The sequence below is a fragment of the Tasmannia lanceolata genome, unplaced genomic scaffold (assembly GCF_043159265.1).
Source record: "Tasmannia lanceolata isolate RefF3 unplaced genomic scaffold, GAP_Taslan_0.1 ptg000018l, whole genome shotgun sequence".
Lineage (NCBI taxonomy): Eukaryota > Viridiplantae > Streptophyta > Magnoliopsida > Canellales > Winteraceae > Tasmannia > Tasmannia lanceolata.
The window spans coordinates 3,289,773-3,315,607 of record NW_027518695.1 but is presented as its reverse complement, the minus strand read 5'-3'; the positions used below and the strand labels follow the sequence as shown (position 1 = coordinate 3,315,607).

General features: G+C 36.9%; 1 protein-coding gene across 1 annotated transcript in view; it reads left to right on the top strand.

Moving 5' to 3' along the window:
* The window catches only part of LOC143850714 (Leucine-rich repeat family protein), a 34,351-nt gene that overhangs the window by 7,353 nt on the left and 1,163 nt on the right, over positions 1-25,835 (top strand). The window contains exons 6-14 of the mRNA XM_077359936.1: positions 204-278; positions 4,558-4,629; positions 8,858-8,929; positions 12,519-12,590; positions 12,704-12,775; positions 13,738-13,809; positions 16,590-16,661; positions 23,471-23,614; positions 24,657-24,728. Of these exons, the coding sequence (XP_077216051.1) occupies positions 204-278; positions 4,558-4,629; positions 8,858-8,929; positions 12,519-12,590; positions 12,704-12,775; positions 13,738-13,809; positions 16,590-16,661; positions 23,471-23,614; positions 24,657-24,728 (723 nt within the window). The remainder of the gene's footprint in view (positions 1-203; positions 279-4,557; positions 4,630-8,857; positions 8,930-12,518; positions 12,591-12,703; positions 12,776-13,737; positions 13,810-16,589; positions 16,662-23,470; positions 23,615-24,656; positions 24,729-25,835) is intronic.

The following is a 25,835-nucleotide window of genomic DNA, read 5'->3' as shown; positions in this document are numbered from 1 at the left end:
GCCAAATTTACAAGCTGTGTGGTTCATGTTTGGTGGAGTTTAATTTGATTGAGCTATTGGTATGCCTCATTTCTTTACAATAAGATGCACATTGTTTTTCTTTTTTTATTCCTGCATGATTAGGCAATATATAGTTGTTTCATGGATTAACCAGGAAAATAATTTGACATGTCATTTTAATGATCTATATTTCTATTTTACAGGTTTAACAAAACTCGAATCTCTCAATGTCAGATGCTGTAACTGCATTACAGATGCAGATATGGAGCCTCTTTCAGGTTTCTAATCCAATCCCTTGCTTTCTTCTTTTGGATGATAGGTTTTATGTATCTTAATTATGCTGATACATTCCTGAATAGGAAATTTTGTATGAAGTTACCAATCGAAAAAGAAAAGAAAAGAAAAAGAAATTTAGTATGAAGTGGTTCATGCAATTTGTTGAAACAGGTGTTATACATATTTTGCTAACATTCTTTCTCCTTTTTTTTTTTGCTTCTCTTCAGTTTGTGTTATCGTGCTCTGAGTTTAATGGTAGAGCTGATGTTTGGGATTTTTGTCTACGAAATCTGTTTGCTCAATCACATACTTTATAACTTTAATTTTTTTCTCCTCATTCCTATTTTTTATTTTTTGAAAAAAATATATTTTTAGTCGGTTCAATATATGTGTGTGTGTGTGTGTGTGTAGTGTTTCATTATGTTTATCTCGATTGAATAACTTGATTGGTAGGGTTCATCGATGGGGGAAAAGATTGAGAAGCTGCTCAAGTTTAATGTTATTTATTAGGGGCTTTCAGAAGTAGGATGACAGGGAAGGTCAAGAAGTCTTAGTACCAATGGGAGGGGGTAGTTCTTCTCTGTTCGTGTCTTTATGAAGATGCTTATTTTGACCATTCGGGCTCATTGACCAAAAAAAGCCCATGTGAAAGAGGTGTTGACAAGGATAATCCTGCTAATTTCTCCACCCAGGAGACAAAAGTGGAAGGTTCTCGGTGTCATATCTTAGAAGTATTGGATGTTCCCCTAATTTTTGGCCTCTTGACTTTGGACTCGATCGGAGCAGCTTATCGAGAAGCTGCTCGGTCTCTCCTTCCATGTGAGGAAAGGGATATGGCAAGATTGGAGTTCAGTGTTAATTATGAGTTGGCTTTTGGAAGTAGAATGACAGAGGGAATGTTAGGAAGTCTTAATACCAATGGAGAGAGAGAGAGAGAGAGAGAGAGAGAGAGAGAGAGAGAGAGAGAGAGAGAGAGAGGTTCTCTGTTTGTATCTTTATGAAGATGCTTATTTGAAACATTTGGGGTTGGGGTTCACCGACTCAAAAATCCCATGCGAAGGTGGTGTTGAAGAGAATAATCCTGCGATTTTCCATATAGGAGGAGAAAATGGAAGGGCTATTGATGTAGATCTTAGAAGTATTGGATGTTCCCCTAGTTTTGGCTTCTCGACTTTCGACTCGATTGGAGCGGCTGATGGCATTTTGGTTGCTTGTGTTGGACTTTATTGTTCTAGAAGAAGAAATAGTTGTTTTTTTAATATCTCTCTAAGATTAAGAAGGATTGTGGATAATTTGCAATGGGCATTTTCAACATTGTATGGTCCGTACGCTGTTTCCTTTTGTGGTCCTATATGGGCTGAGCTCAATGCTATTCGCAACCACTTGCAGATCTTGTGGTGATTGGGGGAGATTTCATTTTTTTTTTTTGGGAATGGTTTTGGGGGAGATTTCATTGTGACTCATTTCTTGGGAATTGTAATAAATAGGTGGGAATACTCGAATTATTTCCAGTATAATCCTTTTCTCGTATTTTATGAGAAGGAATGTTCTTGTTAATCTTTCGCTCACTAAGGCTCTTTTTACGTGGGAATGGAACCAAGTAAAATGTTGATTGGATAGATTCCTCCTTTGTCCTCAATAGAGTGCAGCTTTTCCGGAATTCCTACGGAATGCTTTTCGTAAATCAGTCTTGGATCATCGACCCATCCTCCTTGACCCTCATATGGGATCATGGGGTTCGACAACCTTCCATCTGGGCTTGCTTGCTTAGAAAGACCCATTTTGAAAGATAAATTATAGGAGTGATTGTTTGAAGTTGGCGGTTATGGCTCTGATGTCAGATAAAAAATTGATATTTGCTAAATAGAAGACTGTGCTAAGGTGGTTTTTTTTTGTGGTTGTTGTGTGGGGGGGAATCAACGCTTGAGTTACTACTGGTCTTGAAAGGCATTAGTGAAGTGAGTCAATTTGGAAAGAACCCAACTCCAAGACGAGTGGTAGGATTATTTTGTAGGAGTTAAGGTGGAAGCAAAGGTCAAGATTGTAACGGTGTAACGGTTAAAAGAGGGGGACTAAAAACATGGCCTATTTTCATAGTAGTGCTACTGTTAGGAGACGATCTAACTGGATCTGTGCTCTGGTAAGGCCTATTTTGTGGAACATGGCTTTCTCGGTTACTATATGGGTCATTTGGAAAGAAATGAATGCCAGTGTTTTTGATGGGGATAGCTAAAAGTCCCCACTTCCTTTATGTGAAGGCAGTAGCCCTGACCATTTCTTGGGTGAAGATGCTACTGTCTTTCAGATTCATATCGGCCTATGATCTATGCCATGGTTGGAAGGAGATATGTTGGTGTGTGGAGATGAATCCCTCAAGTATGGATGCGCCCCCCCTCCCCCCAAAACCAAAACAACAACCAAAAAAAAAAAAACAAAAACAAAAAACACACATATTGGACAAACATGCTTTAGACTCTGTGGTGGGTGGGTGTGGGGGGAGGGACTCTCTCAACGTCATCTGATGGCTTAATAAGGGTCCCCATAAGCATCCTTGGAGGTTTGACAGTTTCTTTGACGAGATTAATGATATGAAGGGTTCCGCTTCCATGTCTTCATGCATGTTCGAAGGTCCGGTAATGAGGTGCCCGATCATCTTTGCTAGGGAGGATGTTTCTTAGCAAGCTTTGGCGTTATTTGATTCCCTTCCTCGACTTTTTTTTCTTCTTCTTTGTTCTTCTATTAGTCTGTCTCCTTTATTTTTGTACTGACCATCTCGGTCTCTTTTAATGAATTTGGCTACCATTAAAAAAAAAAGGGATCCGTGCTCTGGTTATTAATCGAGTTAGGGTCGATGATCATGGTTTAATTTCCTTAGACTGCATCCGCTAAATTATGTTATGAGTGGCTTCCAAACAAAAAATGTTATGAGACACCCTCCATCATCAATGGCCAAGATGTCCTTCCTAATAAATCCACCATTTTATTTACTTCCATCCTATACAAATTGCATCATGGCAAAGAGTTCAAAGTAACGTTCCCCTTGGCATTCAGGAAAAGTACACGCAAGAATCCCACTAAATCATCTAACAAATCATGCATAAGCCAACTAAATCCAAAAAGATAGGATTGCTGCTGTTATAAACCCTCCAATAGAGATGTCTTTAACCTCTCAAAATTGGATCAAACTTGATGTGCAGCCAACGACAATAGGAGATGCAAGGACCTGAAGCACACAAAGCAAGAAAACACAAGATTTACCTGGTTCAGCCGTGTGCCTATGTTCGCGGGAAAAGAGAGTTGCACTATTTTGATTAGGGTTAAACTCTCTTTTCTTCCTTCTCTCAGCCAAGAAAATTTCAAGACGCTCTTACACCCTTACTGTAACCCTAATATGTTGCCTGTAACCCTCTTCATCCTTGTAGCGGACGAGTTAGCCCCTGGGTCCACAGATCTATACGATGTTGATCATGATTCCAACTGTTACAACAGGCTTCTATAAACATGGCATGTTTCTGTATCATGATGACTTATTCATTCATATACATGATCAAGGCTATGCTTTTTTTTGCAGAGTTGCTAAAGTTAATGACATGCATGTACCTAGCACCTTATTGAAGTCAAATCAATTTTTGACTGTTTGGTTTTGCATGGGTGCATGGTTAATGGGCTCAGTGTTTCTCAGCATCACTGTACTTGTTCCCTGCCTGCCATACGTTTTACATATAGCATGGCTGCATAGGCGCATACACAATATTGGTTACCCCCCTTTTGTTTAATTGTGAGGAACTTATTGTTTTTTATGGTCTTTTGAGACACATGTTTACATGTTGATATTCATTTCTTTGTTGTATTAACTTGGATTATGAAAAGTTGACCTTCTAGTTACTTTCCCGGAAGAAAAGTACATTCCTAGGTCTAGAAAGACTATCTTGCGCAATATCAATAACCATTAATTAGTTATAGAAAAGTTCTAAATGTATCTTGCAAAAAAAAAAAAAAAAATTAAAAAAACGAAATGTACTTAAATCAGATGATTCTCAAGGCGGCTGAAGATAATTACTTTAATAAATCTTCAAATATTGTTCGTAAAAGAAGGTAAATGACAATTAGGAAGCCAGCACGATGCTTGTTTAACATGGAACTTTCATGCCACTATTAGTATTTTATCCCATTATGATAATAACTTTAGTTATGATGATAAATATTATTAATGCTTGAATAGTCAACAGTCAGTTCTTGGTCACTTTTGCTTGAAATTTGATCTTCTCCATTGTGGTTCAGGTCTCACAAATTTACGAGAGTTGCAAATATCATGCAGTAAAGTGACCAATTCAGGCATTGGTTATTTAAAAGGTACTTCCTTTTCTTACATTATTGTTTGTCATGCCATATATTTGATCAATGCCGCAGTGTTCCATTGTTTTGTTATATCAGTTCCTTAGCATTATATGTTGATGTCATATGTTTGGTCAGTGCTACATTCAAATTGGAGATTAGGTTCTTTTTTAATATACTTGGCAATATTCTGTCTACAGCATGGTTTTAAATTTCCTCGAAATTTCCATTTCCATCCCACCGGAATGAAATCTACGTGATTTCCCTTTACGCCGTTATTTCCCCAAATTTTTGACCGAAATTCGAGCAAAATGGTCGGAACGACAAAAAAAAAAAGGAAAGATATTATTATTTGCATTTTATGTCACTTCGTTAATGCAGAGAATGATATTTGGTAGGCAACATCATCGAACCGCTCAACAAGAAAACTGTATCTTATGCATGGCATGTCAGATAGGCATGGTCTGGGGACCAATTATACCTCGTAACTCTATGTGGTATTGACATAGAATTGGGCTCCTTAGAGGGGAGACTGGTCTTTGTACTTTCTTAGTTTCTTATACTTCTTCTTCTAGCATTTCTCAAAGTTTCATCTTAAAATTTCTTCATTTGTATTTGTTTTTTAAATGTTTAAAAATTTCATAATTTGCATATGTTTCCATATGTTTATGAGATTTTACAAGATTTCCAATGAAATTTCTACCTAAACTGAAATGTTTCTTTTTCCTTGCAGACCAGAACTGAAATTTCAAAATATCACCGTAGTCTTAAGCTTCCTTCATCCTTTGGGCTTACAAACTGCCATCTAACCAAACACTATGGCCTTCTTCCACAAAAATAGAAGAAATGTATATTTTTCACTAGCCCAATAATCATAAATGAGTGTTCTACGAAAATATTTGACAATCTTTGTAAGTGTCCGGCAATAACCAAGGGATGCCTGACAGTCACAAACACATGCTCGATAATAGTTAACAACCTCCTGACAATCATTAATTGGCCTTAACTACGCAATGGAAGAAATCTGATAAAATGGAACCTGAAATGAGCTTTGAGAGTCAGTATGCATAATAGCAATCAGTCATATGCCACCATTAAAAAAAAAAAAAAAAAACCAATCAGTCCTACGCTGTTATGAAACATACAATAGAACAAAAAATCAACAGGGTAATAACATTGTATAAAAAATCATTAAAAACGGGATAAGAAGCGATGTCACAAATATCTCCAATATTTTCAAAATATCGCGTTTTTATCGTGACATTTTGATAAAACGACAAAATTCCGAAATAATCCCGAGATTTTAAAAATATAGTGATATTTTCATTTTTTTATCAGAAATATCGTGATAACATCATGATATTATCCCGATATTTTTATGATATTTTTATTTTTTATTTTTTCTTGAATTTTCTACACGTATATATTTTTAGTTTTTTCCCCGATATAACCCCCCCACCCCCCACGCTCGCCCCCCAAAAAAAAAAAAAATTCCTAGATTTTTCCTTGCTGAGAAATTCTCTAAAACGATATTTGTGACATAGATAAGAACCTGCCCCAAAGTTCAAATCTGATGAAGAATATTGCTAGAGTTTAAGTTGATTGAGGATCAGCCCCAAATTGTGTGGAAAATGTTACGATCTGATGCAAAGCAAATGAGCTTTGAGCGTCAATACGCATAATAACAATCAGTCCTATGTTGTTATGCAATTTGATCCCACACGTAGGTAATGGCTGGGGTCTCACCAACATTGGAATGTCGATCAGCAAATTATAGATCTGACGCCAACTCATTGCCGAGGGGATGAACTTCCGATGCTTATCGCAATCAGATCCATACCAATTGGAAACCCACTGCTGTCCATAGGTGCTCATCTGCACTGCCTGCCAAAACTCCAAGAGACAATATCCCAAAATGCTAATCCCGTTTTTGTTTATATAACTCAAAATAAACTTGATAACCCACACTTAATTTCCTAAAGGGCCACACTTATTAACTTAACACCCAACCAATTGAAAAACTTAAAAACTAGTGGCAACATGCCCACAATGTTAATTCTACTCAACTCAACTCAACAAAGCTTTTGTCCCAAACTAGTTGGGGTCGGCTAAATGAATCCTTTAGGAAAATTTCATGAAGCCACAATGTTAATTAAACTAGCAAAATAAAAACAAGAAAAACTACTAATTGGTCATGGTGCCCTCTCTCTCTCTCTCATGTCATTTGGTTTAATTTCTTTCATGACTGCAAAACATTCCCAAAGTTGGGAGGTTAGGTTCATAAAACTTCCGCGGATTGCGCTTGAATTTAGTTTTGCATAACCTCAACAATAGCTTGGGAATCACCGGAGGAAACTAAAGCTGCCTCTCGCTAGGAGTTGACAGAGTTGTCTACTTCCCGACTCTAAAAAACTGAATCCCTCAAGTCATGAGAGTTACATTCTTTTTCAATTGAAACATAATATATTGAAATAATGGAAATTAAAATTCGTGTCCTTGCGAGGACATACCATTTGTCACAGTCAAGCATGTAGTGCCAAGTCATCAAGGAGTTAGTACACCAAAATTCACCAATTTGTCTTTTGAGGAGTTTTGCCTATCAAAATTCTCAGTGGGGGTGATCCCTGCCGAGAACAGGGATATGAGATGCTCCCTATCAAAATTCATGGTAGAAGGTAAACCCCCACCCACACCCACACACCCACCACCCAACCCACCTCGTAACATGCCCACGCCCACGACCAACAGCACTGCCATAGCACTCTATAACTTTTGCCTCTCGGTCCTTGGTTGCAACTAAAAAGTTCTATGAGAGCAAGGCATAAGGGTTGTTAAGTTACCCACATATGTACTCAAAATCAAATTCCATCACCATTCCCTAACTCTACACAAGAACTCAACCCTAACGTGACACGCCAACTTCTCTCGAACATTAACTCTTATAAAACTGTTTACACTACTGCCATTCCAACCCTCACTATTTTTCCCGGCTCTCTCTCTCTCCAAACCCACTTGCACAAACGCTCGGCATCCATTGGAATTTCAAATGCCGCTGGCCGCCGATTCCTTGTTTGGTTGCCAATGTTGCATTGAAGTTCCAGGAGACTCCCCAACATGTTTCAGACATAATTATTGCTTTTTTGCCCATGTGGCACTCATGTCCTCGCTTCCCATATTCCAACCAAATTCTACCGAAATGGGAATTTTTTGGTAGAAGAATGGTGGGAAAGGTTTTGCCTTTTCTCTCTTTTTCTCTTTCTCTCTCTTACCTAGCTCTCTCTCCACACACTATATTGTAATGACACCCATACTTTTTCCACTACTCTCCGAGAGGACTGCCGCGCAACCAAACAATACTTACCACGATTCCACTATTCTCTGATTGGTAATTCTAGAAATTCTATGCTTGTCTCCTCTGTTTTGACTTCTTATTCCACTACTCTCTGAGCCACCCCCGTGCAACCAAAAATGTCGTAAGAGGGTCTTATTCAAACCCCCACTCCCTTAATTCTGAATTTCATCTTTTTTGGGTAGTGGGTACACATGTTCATGAATGCACGTATATGTGAACTATATATTCATGCTTGTGTACATACCCAAATATATCGTTTGGTGTGGTTGTGGACGCAGTTTGGTGAAGGAAATAATAGTAAAAAAATGGAAAAATGCACCTTAAGAGTTTTCCCCCTCTCTCACCCATCATTTTTCTTTTCTGCTAATTAAAAGTTGGAGTGTAAAAAAAGTTTTTCTTTATGTAGCTTGATCGAACCAGCTCGGTTCTTAATATATTCTTTTACCGCTTCAAAAAAAAAAAAAGTTGGAGTGTAAAGGTTTTTTAAATACCTTGTTTATCTTTCCTTATGCTTACTGCATTTGCCTCATCATGTCTGTAATTTCCAACTCCTGTTGGTACTATTTTGCATGTTCTATTCTTTGCAAAAATATTTCAAAAAAGCCTCGTTGGAGATCGTTTCTTTGAAACATATCTGCAAGAATTAGTCAATGAATTGTTAGAATTTTACTTGTGTTTTGCCATCCTCATTTGGAACTTTGGGTCCTTGTTATATGATTTCCAATTCCTGTTGGTGCTATTCTAAATATTCTATTTGCAGAAATGTTTCAATAAATCCTAGCTGGGGATCATTTCTTTGAAACATATCTGCAAGAATTTCTGAATGTTTAATTTATTTGGATTTGGTTTAACTTTTAGAACATAGTTTTTTATTGTACTTGAGCCCCTGGGCAGGTTTGCGTAAACTTCTTCTATTGAATTTGGAGGGATGCCCTGTTACTGCTGCATGCTTGGATCCTCTTTCAGGTTCTCAAATTAACTCTGTCTTAGTTTGCTTTTTGTAGTTCGTTTCAATATTTTTTTTACCTATCATTGATATAATAGCATTAATGAATGTAAGTTGAAGCTTTTTTATATTCATTAGGAACTCCCACTCTGCACCCAAATTTTTTGATCTGAAATCGAACGGCCAGATTTTTTTTGATTTTTATCTTTCTTGATCATTCCTCCATATTGAGAGCAAAAACATAATGTTTTGCATTCTACGAATAGATCCAACCGTTGGATCTGATTCAAATTGCCTGGGGTCTTCTTAAAATCTATCGTCAGATTTGTTATTCACCTTTATAGCCATCCTATATAGATCCTAGATTCAAATTTCTCCCAAGATTTGATTGGATTTCATCTACTTCACCAAATTACTCCCTGTTCTCTAGGCTCTAGTGTTTCCCTGTTGTTCATTTTTGGTATCAGACCTGGCTTCGGATTGCTGCTTGAAGTAGCAGGGTTATTAAAGGAAGATTGACTGTTGATGTTACCTTGATGAGAAAGATAGCACTCTACATATCAATGTGGTAAGGAGTGTCTTGGCAACTCCAAAACCAAACAGGAGCAAGATTTGGATCTCTACCGCTATCTTTTGCACGGATGTTCGCTACGAAGAAAAATTATACTGATTGATTATAGATGGATGAGGCCTTTTTTTTGGTACGTTGGCTGGAATTGAACCTGCGACCTTAAAGTTGAGAAACAAAGCCTCAGCCCTTGAGCTACAACCCCAACTCCAGATATTTGAAGCCCTAACGGAGTAGCAGAGCAAGTTTCTGACATAACTCATTTATCGTACAAAGCATGTTCAAAGGTTTGCAAAGGGGCAACCCAGTTGCCGATGTTACTATATGTGGGATTGAAGGGACAAATTTTGTATTTCTACTACATAATGTAGACAGAAAAAGATAAATCTAATGATGCTCTCAAGAGGGAAGATCAAACTTTTAATCTACCACCGATTCATATGCGTACACTAGGTGTAGAAAGTGGGTGTAAGATTTCATCTACTTGAAGAATCTGTTGTCAAAAGGATCTTTCTTTGAATGAAATATCTTATTTGGTGGAAAGAACAATTATTCTCCTTTCGTATGTTGATCACTGTCAAATAGTTCCAGCTTGTCAAAAGTGATTCCTATGACTGCTACCAGTCCCTATACTCAACAGAGTCGAGTTCTTTTCAAGTGGGGGAGAATGATGGGGACGGTCCTTTACAAATTGGAAAAGAGTGCAATTATGGTGGTGAGCCCATCATTTAGTGCTAAACTATCTTTAATTTCCCTTAGATTTATAATTAAATTAGGGGCAATTACTTTATTATTAATTACTTTAAGCTATTATGGGTTATTAGGTCTTTTTCTTTTTAATTCACTTAAAGTCACTTAAGTGAATTCATAGAAATGAATGGGGCCATCAATTTTGCGGATTTTGCAGTTTTTTAAAGTGGAAGCCGGTCCAAATAGAATTCGGGCAGATCTTTACCCAGAGTAGAGCATAAACCTAAAAGAATTGAAGAGACCCATTCAGGAGCAGAAAATTAGATATTTACCCAGGGTAGAGCATAAACCTAAAAGAATTAAAGAGGTCCATTCAGGAACAAAATATTACATTGTGACTTGGATCTCGATGAAAGAATACATCAACCAGAGGTTAGGGGGGCACTTGTGTGTAGAGTTGAGAGTTGGGTTTTGTTATTTCGTAGTTATTTTTATGGGAAACTTCTAGAGTTTAGCATTAAGTGTAAGAGGGCCCACACGTTTTAACTGAAATTGCAGAAAGTGTCAGAACTGTATGGAAAGAAAAGTGTGTGCGCGCACGCACGAATTGTAAAGGCTTTAGAGCCATCTAAATGCTTATGAATGAAGTAAAAATACCTTTGCCTTGAGCAACCATGGATGAGATCTTGATGTGGTGTCTGATGTCCGTGGTAGATCATCGGTGTGATGCCCTTGGTATCATCCTTCTTCTATCTCTTCTAAAGTTTATCTCAAGTTTTTTCTTTTCTCGTTTTCTCTTCATGTTTATAAACTTGAGATCTTCTATATCTTTTGCAATTTTAAGAATTTAAAGTTCCCGTGACATTGTTTTGGACTCAATTGCACTAAAGAAACAAGTGAAAAAGTATTTCTTTCTTGGAATTAGTCACTCAATTTCACTATTTTAGCTGTGAGGAAGAATTTGCAAATTGATGAAACTGGTGGACAAATTTTCTGTCTCCTGGCAAACCTTAAAAAAACTGAAGTTGAAAGAAACATGTCAGTTGTCTCTAAAAAATATGCCTGTAATAATATTTTAATCCAACTTAGAATGTAAATGGACAATTATGTCTACAAGACAGGTTTTTGAATAGGCTAAATAGAATTCTTTGAATAAATGTCCATTATAAATTAGTTATCAGTTTTGCACACTTCATGAACACAGAATATAGCTGGCACATGACAAATTTATTTAAACTTCCATTATGTTCTCAATGTGAATTACAGCAGACTGTATTCGGATGAAATCTGGTATTTCGTACGAAATGAACGAAATGGCCTGTTTCGTCCAAAATACCCCATTTTAGTTTTTTCTTCTTCTCTTCTTCTTGCCTCTTCTTATTTCCCTTCTATTCTTCTTTCCTCTTAATATTTACATGTAAATTCATTTAAGTAAGTGTGTACATTTACCTAAGATTTACACGTAAATCGGGCCGGATGAAAATATTAGCTTACAAATGATGGAGTATTTTCTCAATTTTAAAAATTCATAAATTCATCTTGCCCAAACATTATTTAGTCCCAAAAGCCCGGTACAAAAAACCTCATAATTGGTCTCTAAAAATTTTCCATCTATTTAGGCACTTGTCAACACGGGTCTTAAGTTATATAGATGTTTTTTTTTTTTTTTTTTTCATATTTAGTTCATTTAATTGTTTCTTATATTTTTAACAATTTCTGATTTTTTTTTCTTCTTTTAGCTATTAAAAAAAAATTGGTCGTCGTAGCATGCCAAAATGTTTCGGACGAAACGCCGAACAAAACGGCCGAAACACCAAAGCGTTCCATTCCAGTAGCCAAAACGAAATGGCCCCGAATTTATAACTAAGATGTTCCCTGACATGATTGCAAGACAACTATGCATTGTGCAAAACAAGGGAATGTACCACTGCAACAAAGGGGGCTCTACTATTTTTTTTTAAATGGTGACTGAACAGGGCTCCTCTAATTGGAAAGATTTAAGGCTTTTCATTTCAACTTTAGACAGGAAGTTAATTATAGAGGGTGACTTCTCTACTGTAATCAATTGGGAATAGAAAGAACTAAGTATGGCCAATTGGAGGTTAGCTTAAATATTTAATGAGATAAGGAATTTAGTGATACCATTGATGTATCTTTTAGTTACACCTCTAGTAAACATACTGATATTGTGGATGGTATGCCAAAATAAGGTTAGTGGGGCATGAATTATGTATCGGGAAGAAAGGCTTTGTTATAGTAGTCATGATTTAGTTTTTGTCCATCTTTTTTTGTTACTAGTTTCGTGGAAATTAGATCTCTTAGTGACTTGACTTGGTCTGCATTTCACACAGGGCTTGTTGCATTGTCATATTTGAATCTTAACAGATGTCGTCTATCTGATGATGGATGTGAGAAGTTTGCTGGTGAGCAATGTTGATTCTTTTATCCATTCCATTGTATTGGATGTAAGAATTCAAATTATTATTGAAAATACTAGCTTAGCCTTGAACTTAATGCAGCCAACATTGTTTTGCAGGCCTTGAGAATCTGAAAGTATTGAATTTGGGCTTTACCGATATCAAGGATGCTTGTTTGGTGCGTCTGAAAGGTAGTTTTTTTGTTGTTGTTGGGTGCGTGGGTTATTGAATTTGTAGTGCATGCTGATGTTATTTCCTGTACCACTGATGGAAAAGTACGTAGAATTATGATGTTATCTTGCTATAATGTTTGTCTTCTAGAAGAATCTTTTTATAGTTTTGTTATATGTAGAAAACGTATTCGAAGAATTATAGTCATAGAATACATTATATATTGGGAAATGATGTTAGCACAACCATGCTTTAATAATTGCACAAATGCTGCTTGTCTTTTCCTTTTTAATTGGTTTGCAAGAGCTTTTTTTTGAACTGTAATAACCCTTGACAGCTCCTTAATTAATAACAGACAAGATGGGTCATTGCAATTATTAAAGGGCGCTGTTTTTTTCGCCCTCCCCTAAGGATTATGCACCCCCTTTTAATGTGATTTGACCAAAAAGCGTTAAAGTCTGCCCACAATTCCTGTTAAAAGGGGGGCGCATAACCCTACTTTTTTTTTTTGGGGGGGTGGGGGTGGGGGGGGGGGGGGGGGGTGGGGGGGGGGTGGGAGGGGGAAAAAAAATCATTTCCCTTATTAAAACATGTTTGTGCTGATATCATTTCCCTGTGTGCGTATCTCATTTCTCAATATATATATATATATATATATATATATATATATATATATAGAGAGAGAGAGAGAGAGAGAGAGAGAGAGAGAGAGAGAGAGAGAGAGAGAGAGAGAGAGAGAGCAATTTATGCCAATGATGGGGATCATCCTTCACAAGAATTAAGGTGTTAGGAAGATTGGGCCCATCATTAGTGTTACAATGGTCTTTTATTTAGTTTTAGAGTGTTATTTAAGTTCTTTCAAATCATAGGGGTGTTAAGGTCTTTTTGTAATAAAGCCACTTAAGTTACTAAGTTCCTACCTCATAAAAGTGGGCCTAATGGTTGTATTTTTAATTAGTTTCTCTGTCTTGCGTTATTACAGGTTTAACTAATTTGGAGAGCTTGAACTTGGATTCATGCAAGATTGGTGATGAAGGGCTGGCTAATTTGGCAGGTTACTTTTGGACGCTCATTTTCGTTCTTTGACTTTATTTAAGTTATGCCTGACTTCTATATTAACATTTATTCTTGACAAGTTTGATCTCAGCCAATTGGTATGCTGAGACAGTGATACTTGTTCTGTCCCTGTAGGCCTGTACTTTAACTTATGTGAGCTTCTGCAAATGAGTGATTAATGACTGATTAGGCACTCCAAGTATTAGAATATGTGTTATCCATAGGTTTGTACTGCGAATTGTGAGGCGAAAATTATATTCCATAGAGATAGATTTGTGTAAGCTTTCCCTCCCTTTTGAATGATATGTCAGTGTTCATTTCTTTTGCAGCTTGTTGCTTCCATCTTCTTTCATTGCTTGTCGTCTAAGCTTATTGGGAAACCGCTACCCCATTTAGGCCTAGAAAACAATTTCCATCTACTCTCTCTCTCTCTCTCTCTCTCTCTCTCTCTCTCTCTCTTTTGTATGCAGATGAGATACAAGAGCTGGAATCAATTTTTCAAATTAATTCCGAGAAAGGAAAAAAAAAGCTTTTCACCTAAGTGTTTTGCTCTATGCTCCAAGTTGCAGTATCCATTCTTTATAAAAAAACAAACAGAATCTGTAGGGCGGAAATAGCATCGGAATGATGCAAGGGAGAAACAATGATGGAATCTGTTTCTCACCCCAAGAGGTGATATTCTGACGGGCGGAATGAAAATTTATCGGAATTTTTTATTTTAATTATTTTTGCATTCCCTTTCCGGGGGAATCGGATTATGATACTGATTCCGAGTCCTTGTTCCGGCAATCCAAACACAGCCTTTGGGTACCTCTTTTTCCTCTTTCCTTCCTCTCTCACCACTACTTTCCTCATCTCCAATCAATCAAGCTTAATATCTCCCCCTTAGCTCAGCAAATCCTGCAAATCTGGCATAATTCATCGATTGAGCTTGGACTGATTGTCTTTTCCTTTTTCTTTCTTTTGTGTGTGTGTGTGTGCTGGCATGCGCATGGTGCATTGATAATGCATGCATGAACTGTCATGGTAAGGAAGCTTGATGTTTCATGGTGGTGAATCTGGGCTTGGATGGTTGTAGGAGCAAGTGCAATCTCTCACACAATCTCCATATCTATTCACACAGTAATTGATGAGGATATAACCCCCTTCTCCTTGTCATGACACAGCTTTGGAGGAGGAGAAAAAAACATGAAGAATAAAAGGTCCCTTTATTCCCCAAAACCTATGAAAACAGAAGCCAGATAAGCCTTTAATAAACACCTTCATTTGAACGAGTTGGGGTGTGATATTAGCTTGTGCTACATTTCATGCTTGCAAGTTGCATCTTCTATTCAAAATCAAATAGTAACTAAAGTTGAAATTTTACATTTTTGAAAAGGGAGATGATATTTTCACCCCCTCTGCAGTACGCATTTGCCCCCCTTATAATGTGAACAGTGGGCAACTTTAACACTTTTTGACGTCAAATCACGTTAAAAGGGGGGTGAATACGTACTGCAGGGGTGGGGGGTGTGAAAATATCATCGCCCTTTTGAAAATTATAGCTAAAATTTTACATGAAGCCTACTAAATCATTTCGGGACATGGTTTTAAATTTCCATTGAAACCAACATGAAATTTCCACTCTTCCATGATTTTACAAGATTTCCATCGAAATTTCCATCCAAAACCAACATGTTTCCACTTCCGTCGTGACGGAAACACATCCCAAAATTGAAACCTGAAACCTGGTTTGGGGAACTGTTTGATTGTCCATCAGACAGGTTTTAGCATTGGGCCAAGTTTCGAAACTTATTCTGAGGTCCGATTGAGCTTGGGAGAAATTTGGTGGCATATAGTTTGGTAAAGGGGCTGATAGGGATCCAGCCTTGGATGTGTCAGGGTGAAAGATGTACTTCGTTTTCTTTATGACCTTTTTTTTTATCATGTTTGTTGTATTTTTTCAGTATTTGGTTCAGAAGATGTTACGGAAAAAACATAAAAACTAAGCATAATCTAAAATGATGAGGAGTTCATTCATGCAAGAATGGGTGGCAACCATTTGGTCTATGAACATTAGAAGTAGTCCTTGGAATGATGCAAATTTCATGGTTTGTAGCCATTTATTTTGTCATAATTTATTACACTTCGAATTACTTGGCCATTTCAATCTAGAGTATACCATTGGACTCTTCTTTGTGGTTGTGCAAGTTTTGGATTTACTGTTTAATTTTAGTTGCGAGTGATGAGGAAAATATATCTGAAATATATCTTGTGATTTTTGCAAACATGCAATTTTCATCTTCTAATTCGTTAGCTTCAAAATTCCAACGTATAGTACCCTGTTAATGGGACAATTTTCAAACTTTACGAAAGTTAGGTTTGCATTCTCATTAAATAGAGGCTATTGATATTGGCACTACCATGTTTTGGTAATTGCATCAATTCATATTGTCTTTATTATTTAATGAGCTGTAAAAGGTTATTTCAATTCCCAAAAAGCTCTCAAAGCCAATAAAAAATAAAGGACAAGGTGAGTTAGAGCAATTATCAAAACATGGTAGTGCCAACATCAGTAACAGATATTAGTCCTCAATGAATATTATTTTTATGGTTGGTAAATAAAGGAATAGTTCTATTGGAGATCCATTGCTTGGCTGCTATTTCTTTTCTGTAGCTGGTATAGCCTTTTGTAACGTCGATGTTTATTTTATATTTTTATTCTCAAAATATTGTTGTCATTTTTGGTTTGAATGAAATATTTATTTGTTCATGTTTATTTTTACCTTGTCAAGTCAGGCCTTCGTCGGTTGAAAAGTTTGGAGTTGTCAGACACTGAAGTTGGAAGTAGTGGGCTCCGTCACCTTTGTGGTTAGGTTTCAACCTTCTCTCTCTCTCTCTCTCTCTCTCTCTCTCTATATATATATATATATATATATATATATATATATATATATGAGAAAATAAAGTATGTGCTGCACAGATAAGCTATCTGTGCATGGGTATATAAGACATCCCTATTGGTATTGGTTCATTACGTGGGGATCCAAATCATTCATTTGGATGGCCCTTCCATGGGTAGGGTGTGTACCAAAAATCAGCCCTATGGGAGCATCCTAACCCAATCAAAGTTGGAAGGGAAAATGTACAGACACTGTGTGTCCATGTTTCTGCCCATTTCCCCCTCCACAAATGGCAGGGTTAGGATGATCCTATAGGGCTGATTTTTGGTACACACCCTATCCATGGAAGGGCCTTCCAAATGAATGCTTTGGGTCCCCACGTAATGAACCAATAGGGATGTCTTATATACCCATGCACAGATAGCTTATCTGTGCAGCTGCACATACTTTATTTTCTCATATATATATATATATATATATATATATATAAAATCTTAGGGAAATGTTATCAGCACTACTGTATATTGATGAGGGCACTCCTCTCTTTATTCAAAGTACGGTATGGCCCGCACCATAGGATGACCCAGACGGTCCATTAGATGGGCCACAGTCTAAATAGGTTGTCCCTCAAAAATCATTTCCATAGGTTGATCCTAACCGTCCGATCTGAATGTTAGAAGGTTGATCCTAACCCTCTATAGATCGGAGGGTTAGGATCAACCTATGGAAATAATTTTTGGGGCACAACCTATTTAGACTGTGGCCCATCTAATGAACGGTTTGGATCATCCTATGGTGTGGGCAATACCGTACTTTTAATAAAGTGAGGAGTGCCCTCAATAAAATACAGTAGTGCTGATAACGTTTCCCTTATTTTATTACAAAACTTTATTATGTTTAGGTTTTTTTCCTGGTTTACAATTTATTAAATTTGTGAAAAATGCTCATAAATGTTTTCTTTCGTTGCACTGTTTAGCAATGCATCCAGGGTTCTTTTTCTTATTTAGAAGGGGATTTAATCTGTTTTTGGTGTGATTTCTCACTCTCATGTCATTTGATTGTCCTATATTCAATTTCTTTCTTTAGTTGACTTCTGAGTGCGTCATAGAAGGTTCTCTCGAGATTGCAACCCGTGTTTAGATAGCAAGTGGAGGAATGGACTACCGCCCTTATTGATATAACATATAGTCAATATTTAGAGTAGAAAACTCTGCATATGTTATATATGTAAATATTGTAGAGAAGCCTACGAGGGCTCTCCATGTGTGGTTGGTCAGCACTTTTTACTTGGTCCATGGATGTGCCAGTTATATCATAGACGTTCATCAGAGTTCCATGTATGGTCATGAGGACAGTATTTTCTTATGCCATCACTTTGGTTTATTTTGTCCTAGATGATTGATTATAGCTCGCTATAGGTCTACATTAAGCCGAAGCACTTCAAATTCTTAATGAATTTTCTTTTTGCCTCCCTAGATGTGCAATCAATCAATATAACCATGAAAGTGGCTTTCTCGGATAAATGATCACCGTCATGATGGCTCACACTTATCGACAATAGGGATTTTGTTGATACGAAATCCATCAACATTTGCAGGAGTCTCTGTCACATGTCACATGGATTCTTCTGAATAGGCGATCTACCCATGTCGGACACTTGCCAGATTCCAATACTTTAGGATTCACTGTGGCATTCCTAGATCTCTTTTATAAATACTACTACAACAAATTTATAATTATCACATGTTTTGGGAATTTTTTTTTTTTGAATGGTAGCCAAAAAAAATTTGAAAAGGACCGAGATGGTCGAGTACAAAGGAAGATAACAGAAGCAATAAGAGTACAAATAAGCAGAAAGAAACCAAAATCAGGGGGGAGGGCGTCAAACAAAGACAATGACTCTTTAGAGACACCTAATCTAGCCAGCTTATCCGCCTCCGAGTTAGCAGATCGACGAACATGATGGTACACAATATTGAAGTTGCCAGTTATATCCTTAATCTCATCGAAGTATTTGTCAAATCTCCACGGATTGTGATGCGATCTAAGCCAACGAATGACATTAAGTGAGTCTCCTTCTACCACTAAAATGGAGAGGTGATTACTATCTGCTAGATTAAGTCCTTGATGAACCGTGCAGACTTCTGCTTCTAATGCATCTGCAACCCCAATTGGTAGAACGAATGCCCAGACAACTTCTCCTGAGTCTTTCCTTTGGATACCTCCAACTCCAGCTGGGTCGGGGTTCCCAAAACTGGATCCGTCAAACTTCAATTTTAGGAAACCCATGGGAGGAGGATTCCAAACTCGAATGACCTTTTGTTTGACCTCAGAATTTGTGCAAACTTCCTTCCATCTTTCCTATAAATCATAAGCTGATACGAATTTAAAACTAGGAAGTGACTTTGCCCACAAGATCGTTACATCAATAGCTTTTATGAAAATAAAAGCACTTCTAGCTACATCTTTGAAGATTCTTGTGTTTCTTTCTTTCCAAATCAGCCAAATAGTATAGTAGTTAAAATGAGAAGTTCCATAGTATCTTTCCTTTCCTCTTCGAAGGAACAAGGGACTAATATTAAGTTTTTCATATGAAAATAAAACTTTATATTTATTTGACCTACCAAAATTCTTAAATGATTACCTCTTATAATCATTAGCTTACAAAGAATTAAAATTAGAATTGATTAAAATATGTTGGTGAGTCAAGGTTACTTAACCTACCAAAATTCCCAGAGGATTACATGCTATAAGTTATAACCATATTATCATGTAAAAGAATTAAAATTAGAATTGATTATAATATGTTGGTGAATCCAGAAATCCTTTTTTCTGAGGTTAGCCAAATCCGAAATTTGATATTCTTTTACTTGTACTGATGGGGACATCAACAATGGGCTTGGATTCAAGGTTTACAAGCATAGACGTAGACGAGACTGATGGCGGGGACTTTAGCATGGGCCCCAGACATGGGCGTCTTTTTTTTATTATTTATTTTCTATTTTCGTCATTTTATTTGTAGCCTACTTTTTAGACATCAATTCTCATCCGTTTGACGTATTTTTGGTATTATTAGAAATGTTTTTCAATTACCTATCTATCTAATTAGCCCAATTATTTGGATATGTTTTGAGCAAGTTATGAGTGTTTTTAGGAAGTGGTATAGGTCTATGACGGGATTACTATTTTTGGTAAGTTCTTAACTTTATTTAGTTTACTTTGGATTAGATGAATGGTTGAGATTAGTTCCATACGTTTTAAGGTACCTTCTAGGGTTTCTTTTCTTATAAATACATCTTATGAAAACAATGTAAGTGACTTTTTGAATATTGAATAGAATTGACGTTTATTTGTGAAGAGCTATTGTGGCTTGGACTTCTCTTCTCTTCTTGGAGGCTTGGATCCATTCTTCTCAATCCCCTCTCATCTTCTCACTTATATTCTCCTCTCAAATCAGCCATAAACAAGTCATTAGTTCCTCAATTTTTTTTGTTCTTGAACCCTAAAATGCAAAAACCCAAAATCCAAATATCTCCTACACCGTTTAAAATCTCATCTTGAAACTTTGAAGGACTTTATTTGGGACTAAACCTTAGGCAAAGCATCCAAGATCCATAGCTTTAAACCCATTTTGCAGCCAATTGAAAATTCACACCCTTTTCAAGCCCGGAAACCCCTTTTAAAGATCCATAGCCTAAACCTACAATCAAATCAGAACCTAAACCCTAGAATTACATTTCTTCTACCTACCTGTTCTTACTTGTTCCTTACCTAAGATCTGGACAGCAGTTTCCTTCAATTTCCAGATTTGCAGAAATTGTGACTAAACCTCAGCCAAAGCATCCAAGATCCATAGCTTTAAACCCATTTTGCAGCCAATTGAAAATTCGCACCCTTTTCAAGCCTGAAAACCTTTTTAAAGATCCATAGTCTAAACCTACTATCAAATCACAACCTAAACCCTAGAATTACCTTTTTTTTTTACCTGCCTAAACCCTTACCTAAGATCTGGACAGCACTTTCCTTCAATTTCCAGATTTGCAGAAATTACCAAAATACCCCTACGGCCTAAATCTGGACTGTTTTGACCCAATTCCTGCTGCTAGACATTTTTTTTTTTTTTTTCTTCATTGATTATTATTAATTTCTCATGCTTTTGTTACATCTAATTGATAGGTTTTACATAATCTTTTAGTTCTTTTAATTGGTTGCATGCGTAGGCCTAGTTTCGGACTAAACGTTCTATTATCAATTCATCTTACGAATCCTTGTCGCTTTGATTGATTTGTATAAGGTTTAGTTCATGCTTAATTACAATCTTTATAAGTATTTATGTGATTTAATTCTCATTATTGCTGCTGTCTATAGATTAATTAAGTGTTAATTCAGCCCTAGGTTTAGTTGTTTAGTTTTCTTTTAGTTCTCCGCGTAAGCCCTAAACTGTCCTGTCTTAATCCCATTAGGAGTGTAGGATTCTCCCTAAATTAGGTCTTGTCCTGCATCGAGTACCCATGCAACATAGGCTGGAGTAGTTCACCACATGTCCTTGTCTTACACTGGTCATATGAGTTGGTTTGGTGCCTTTGAGTTGGTTGAACACGGTTTGCCTCGAGCTTGGGTGAAGATAACTTTTCCTAATTACTAAACATGATGGCTACTACTTTTAAAAAGTTTCTAAAGTAAATTATGGGCCCTTCTCTCTCTTGACCACAAATCTTGTTCTTAATAGGAAGTGGCTACATCCATTTTCTTCATCTCCTTGATGGTACTATAATGCCCCCACATTTTTGTGTCCAAAAGTCAGTGAACTCGAATCTAAATACTATTTAAACGTGATGGCTCAAATATGAATCTATATTGTTTTCCAGTCCATAGTGTTCTCAGTTTACCCTTTTTTCAAAAAAATAAAATAAAATAAAATAACAGACAGAGACAAAGTCTTAAAAGTTAAAGAAAATAATCTTACATTCGCCTTTTGATTGCCATTTTTGTTATCCTTTGGTTCTCTTTCATCGTTTGGAGGTCCAGTTGCCGTTTCTTTTGCCGCAACAGTCTGATCTCGCCGTTTCTTTAGCTGCAACAGTCGGATCCTTCCCCATTGCTTTAGTCCGGTTGATTTTCTTCTAAGAGGTAAGTGCCTCAACCAATAAATCGTATGCTTTTAAGAATCTTTTAAGAGGTAAGAGTTTTCTAAATGTTAAGGGCCCTAACCTGTCATCTCAGTCATGCCTTAACATGTACTTTTAAGCCTTGATTTTATATTGGGGCAACTTATGTAAGCTTTTAAATCTTAGCCAGTGACCTTAACATGTCTTTTAAGCCTTAATTTTAGGTAAGTACTATAATAGGGAGGGACAGAGGGAGGATGAATGTTTTTATTCTAGACGTGGAGGTGTGGGGTGGGAATTGTTTTTTAAATGCTAAGTCATTCTAAAGATTGATAACGTTTTGAAGTAGGCATTTCTTCATTTCTTGACAAAAGCTTGTGGGTGAGTGCGTGGGTGGGTGGGTTGGTGGTTTTATTATTATTATTATTTTATTTTATTTGTAGGGTGGGGTGGGGGGATGAGATGGATGGTGAGCAACGAATTATGGAGAGTGGGTTGCAAATGTCCTAATGGAATGGGGGAATTCATGTTTCCATTAGCCTCCTGTCTTGGATTCCCCTTTTCTTAATTCTTATTTTTACATAATTTTTATATATTTTTAACTTTTTCATGTATTTTACGTTTGAATTTACAACTCGTCTGAGTTGATCGAGTACTTCGATTTTGATTTGCCTTGGCCGAGTTTTTAACACTGTCTTATTGGTGGCAAAGTCCAATAGTATGTGCATCCTAATGGGCTTGGTATGGTTCAATAAAAATTTTCTTGGACATGTTATGCATCAAAAAACAAAAGAGTGACACAACAGCCAAAAACGAAAAGCTAAACCCTAAAGAAAAGTAAAGAGAAATAAAGGCCTAGAATACAACAGGCATATTGTGTCAAAACTTAATAGAAATACAGGAAACACCATGCTTGGCAATCCGACAACCCTTGGAGTTTCATTCATTGTGAATCCACTGCAACATAAACTCTGAGAAACCTGGCAATAGATCTATAGCATGAAGAGGTCAATAAGCTGCCAAGCGGAGGCTTAGACTTGTGCTTAAGCCGCCTCCTGTGATGAATGAATCACCTTCTACCTAAACTCTTGCATATTCGAGGGGCACCATACACTTCAGACATAACTACACTTCTTCTACTTCAGCAGTAGTTGGATGATCCTCGCCACAAGGTCTGGCAAAAAGCAACCCCTCCTTGCCATTGATAATGGCATGGTTGCTACTTGCTGTCTTTGCGCCCCTCTGTTCATTTATAGGATGTAGTTGTAAAATTCTATTGCTTTAGTGTTGCTGATCTTATCAATACACAAAAGGTCATGAACTAGAATGCTTAGCGCAATGACAAATAGTATTAATCATGCATGCTTGATGGGCAGCAGTGTATTGTCATCATTGTGGTCCCTGTCATAAGCATCATGCACTTGCTGGTCTTTTAGAGCCCTCACAGTTTCAGGTTGCAACAGTGGTTACATGTCAGTGGACTCAGTGCATCTTAAGTTTTTCTTTTTGGCTTGGTACTCCTGTGCTCTATTAACATAAAAATATAAGGAGCAAAACTTTGGGTTCATGGTTGTAATTTTGTTTATTGTTAACAAGTTTGAATTTGTTTTGCCTTGCATAATTTATGCTTCAACCATATCTTGATCTACTATTCTTCCTTTTGTTGCAGGTTTGGGTAATTTGGAGACTCTAAATTTGTCTTTCACTCTAGTTAGTGACAGTGGTGTAAGAAAGTTATCTGGATTGACATCTCTTAAATCACTTAATCTGGACGCCCGACAAATTACGGATACAGGGCTTGCGGCTCTTACAAGTAAGTGTTTCTATACTGAGTATCATGCAACACATACATGCATGCACACACACATACTCAGCTCAGCTCAACTCAACTCAACTCAACTAAGCCTTTATCCCAAACTAGTTGGCACTCACACACATACATATTATTCATTTCAGTCGTTCTTTTGGATGCCCTTTTTGTAAATTTCCATGTATGCCTTCATCATGACCCCAAGCAAGCTGTAAATGTTTCATTTTCAATAGTAAGTTCTTCAAAATTGCTTTTACTTGTGGTATGGAACTATGGATGACCCCAAGGAAGCTGTAGATGTTTACTTTTCAATTGTAAGTTCTGCAAGATTGCTTTTAATTGTGGTATGGGATGAGTCATTTTTTGAGTCAAATCATCCTGTTACTTTGGCGGTCAGTTAAGATGTCTTACTAATATTCATTGAAGTGCTTTGAGAACGATGACATTGTGTACGCAGTAAATTTCCTATTTTTACTGTGTTACTATCATAAGTTTAGACACTGATGGTTGACCAACTTTATTTTTTATATTTAACTGGAAACCATGACAGCTCTTTTATTTTATAAAATGTTGAATAACCTGCCTGTGTAAGCTGATATTAATTATGCCTCTTTCTAATAAATTTGTCTCCATTCAAAAAAAATTGTGAATATTGTTTGTCTCTATTTTCAAGTGTTTTTCATTAATTATCCTTGTCCTATGGAATCTGTGTACTTCTCTCCTCGAACGTTCACATTTCATCTTAGACTGCATGTGATGAAAATCATAGCTGATATTAATTATGCCTCTTTCTAATAAATAAGTCGCCATTCAAAAAAATTATGAATATTGTTTGTCTCTATTTTCAAGTGTTTTTCATTAATTATCCTTGTCCTATGGAATCTGTGTACTTCTCTCCTCCTCGAACGTTCACATTTCATCTTAGGCTGCATGTGATGAAAATCATAGCATAAATCCTTGTATATACATATTTTCCCTTTTTTTTTGTTCAACTGGATCCATTATTTTTTTCAGCTAACCTCTGTTCTCTGCATATTTGGTGCAGGTCTGACGGGATTGACTCATCTTGACCTTTTCGGGGCTCGCGTCACTGATTTTGGAACAGACTGCTTTCGATGTTGGTTCTAATAAGTTTTTAATATTTTGTCAAATGCCTGTTGGAAATGTTTATTGTTATAACTGTTAAGAATCCTAAATTTTATATGGTGTTAAGCCCTTATAGCCCCGTATTTTTTAACAAGTACTGTACGGATCACATCATAGGATGATCCAACCCGTCCATATGATGGAACACAACGTAAATAGGCCGACCACATCATAGGATGATCCGTACATATGATGGAATACAACGTAAATAGGTTGTGCCCCAAAAATCATTTTCATAGGATGATCCTAGCCCTCGGATCTATAGAGTTTTCCATAATATGCAGTTCCTCTATAGATCGGAGGGTTGGGATTATCCTATAGAAATGATTTTTTGGGCACAACCTATTTACATTGTGGCCCATCACATGGACGGTTTGGATCATCCTATAGTATGGCCCGTACAGTACTTTTTAAAAAATACAGGACTTAAGGGCTTACACCATATAAAAACTCCATGAATCCTGTTGAGCAGATATGTGCGAACTTGTGAGAGTATTCTTATCTAGCTGTTTGCAACTGCTAATCAATCTCCATGCATTCCTCATATGCTTGATTAATACTTCTGGAGAAATTATATGGTGCCCGACCGTCAAGTAGCGTGAAGGTCGTACTTCAAAAGTACCACCCTTGATATTTGATCCAACAGCAGCCTCTTAATAAGTGGGCTGCTGTTGGATCAAATATCAAGGGCGGTACCTTTTTTACGGTACTTGACGGTCGGGCATCAAATAAAAACTCATATTTCTGTTCTTTGATATAAAATTCAAGAACCATTTAGCATGTATTACCAGCACACTGCCATCCTTTGCTTTAGTGGTTCTGGCCATTTCTGAAAGCTATCACTGTAATACTCTCATGAATCCCATTTCCACTGTAATACTCTCATGAATCCCCATTTCCACTTGTTGCTGCAACTATTTTTGAGTAAGCGAGTATTTCAGGAAAAAAAAAATTGTCATAGCATGTTAGGGTGATCCGGACTTGCTCATTTAATTCTGCTAGGAAATGTATCTACTCCCTAAAATTCTTTATATCTTCTAGTGAACTAGTGATAGTTCTTGTCTCAACTTTTCCTCAT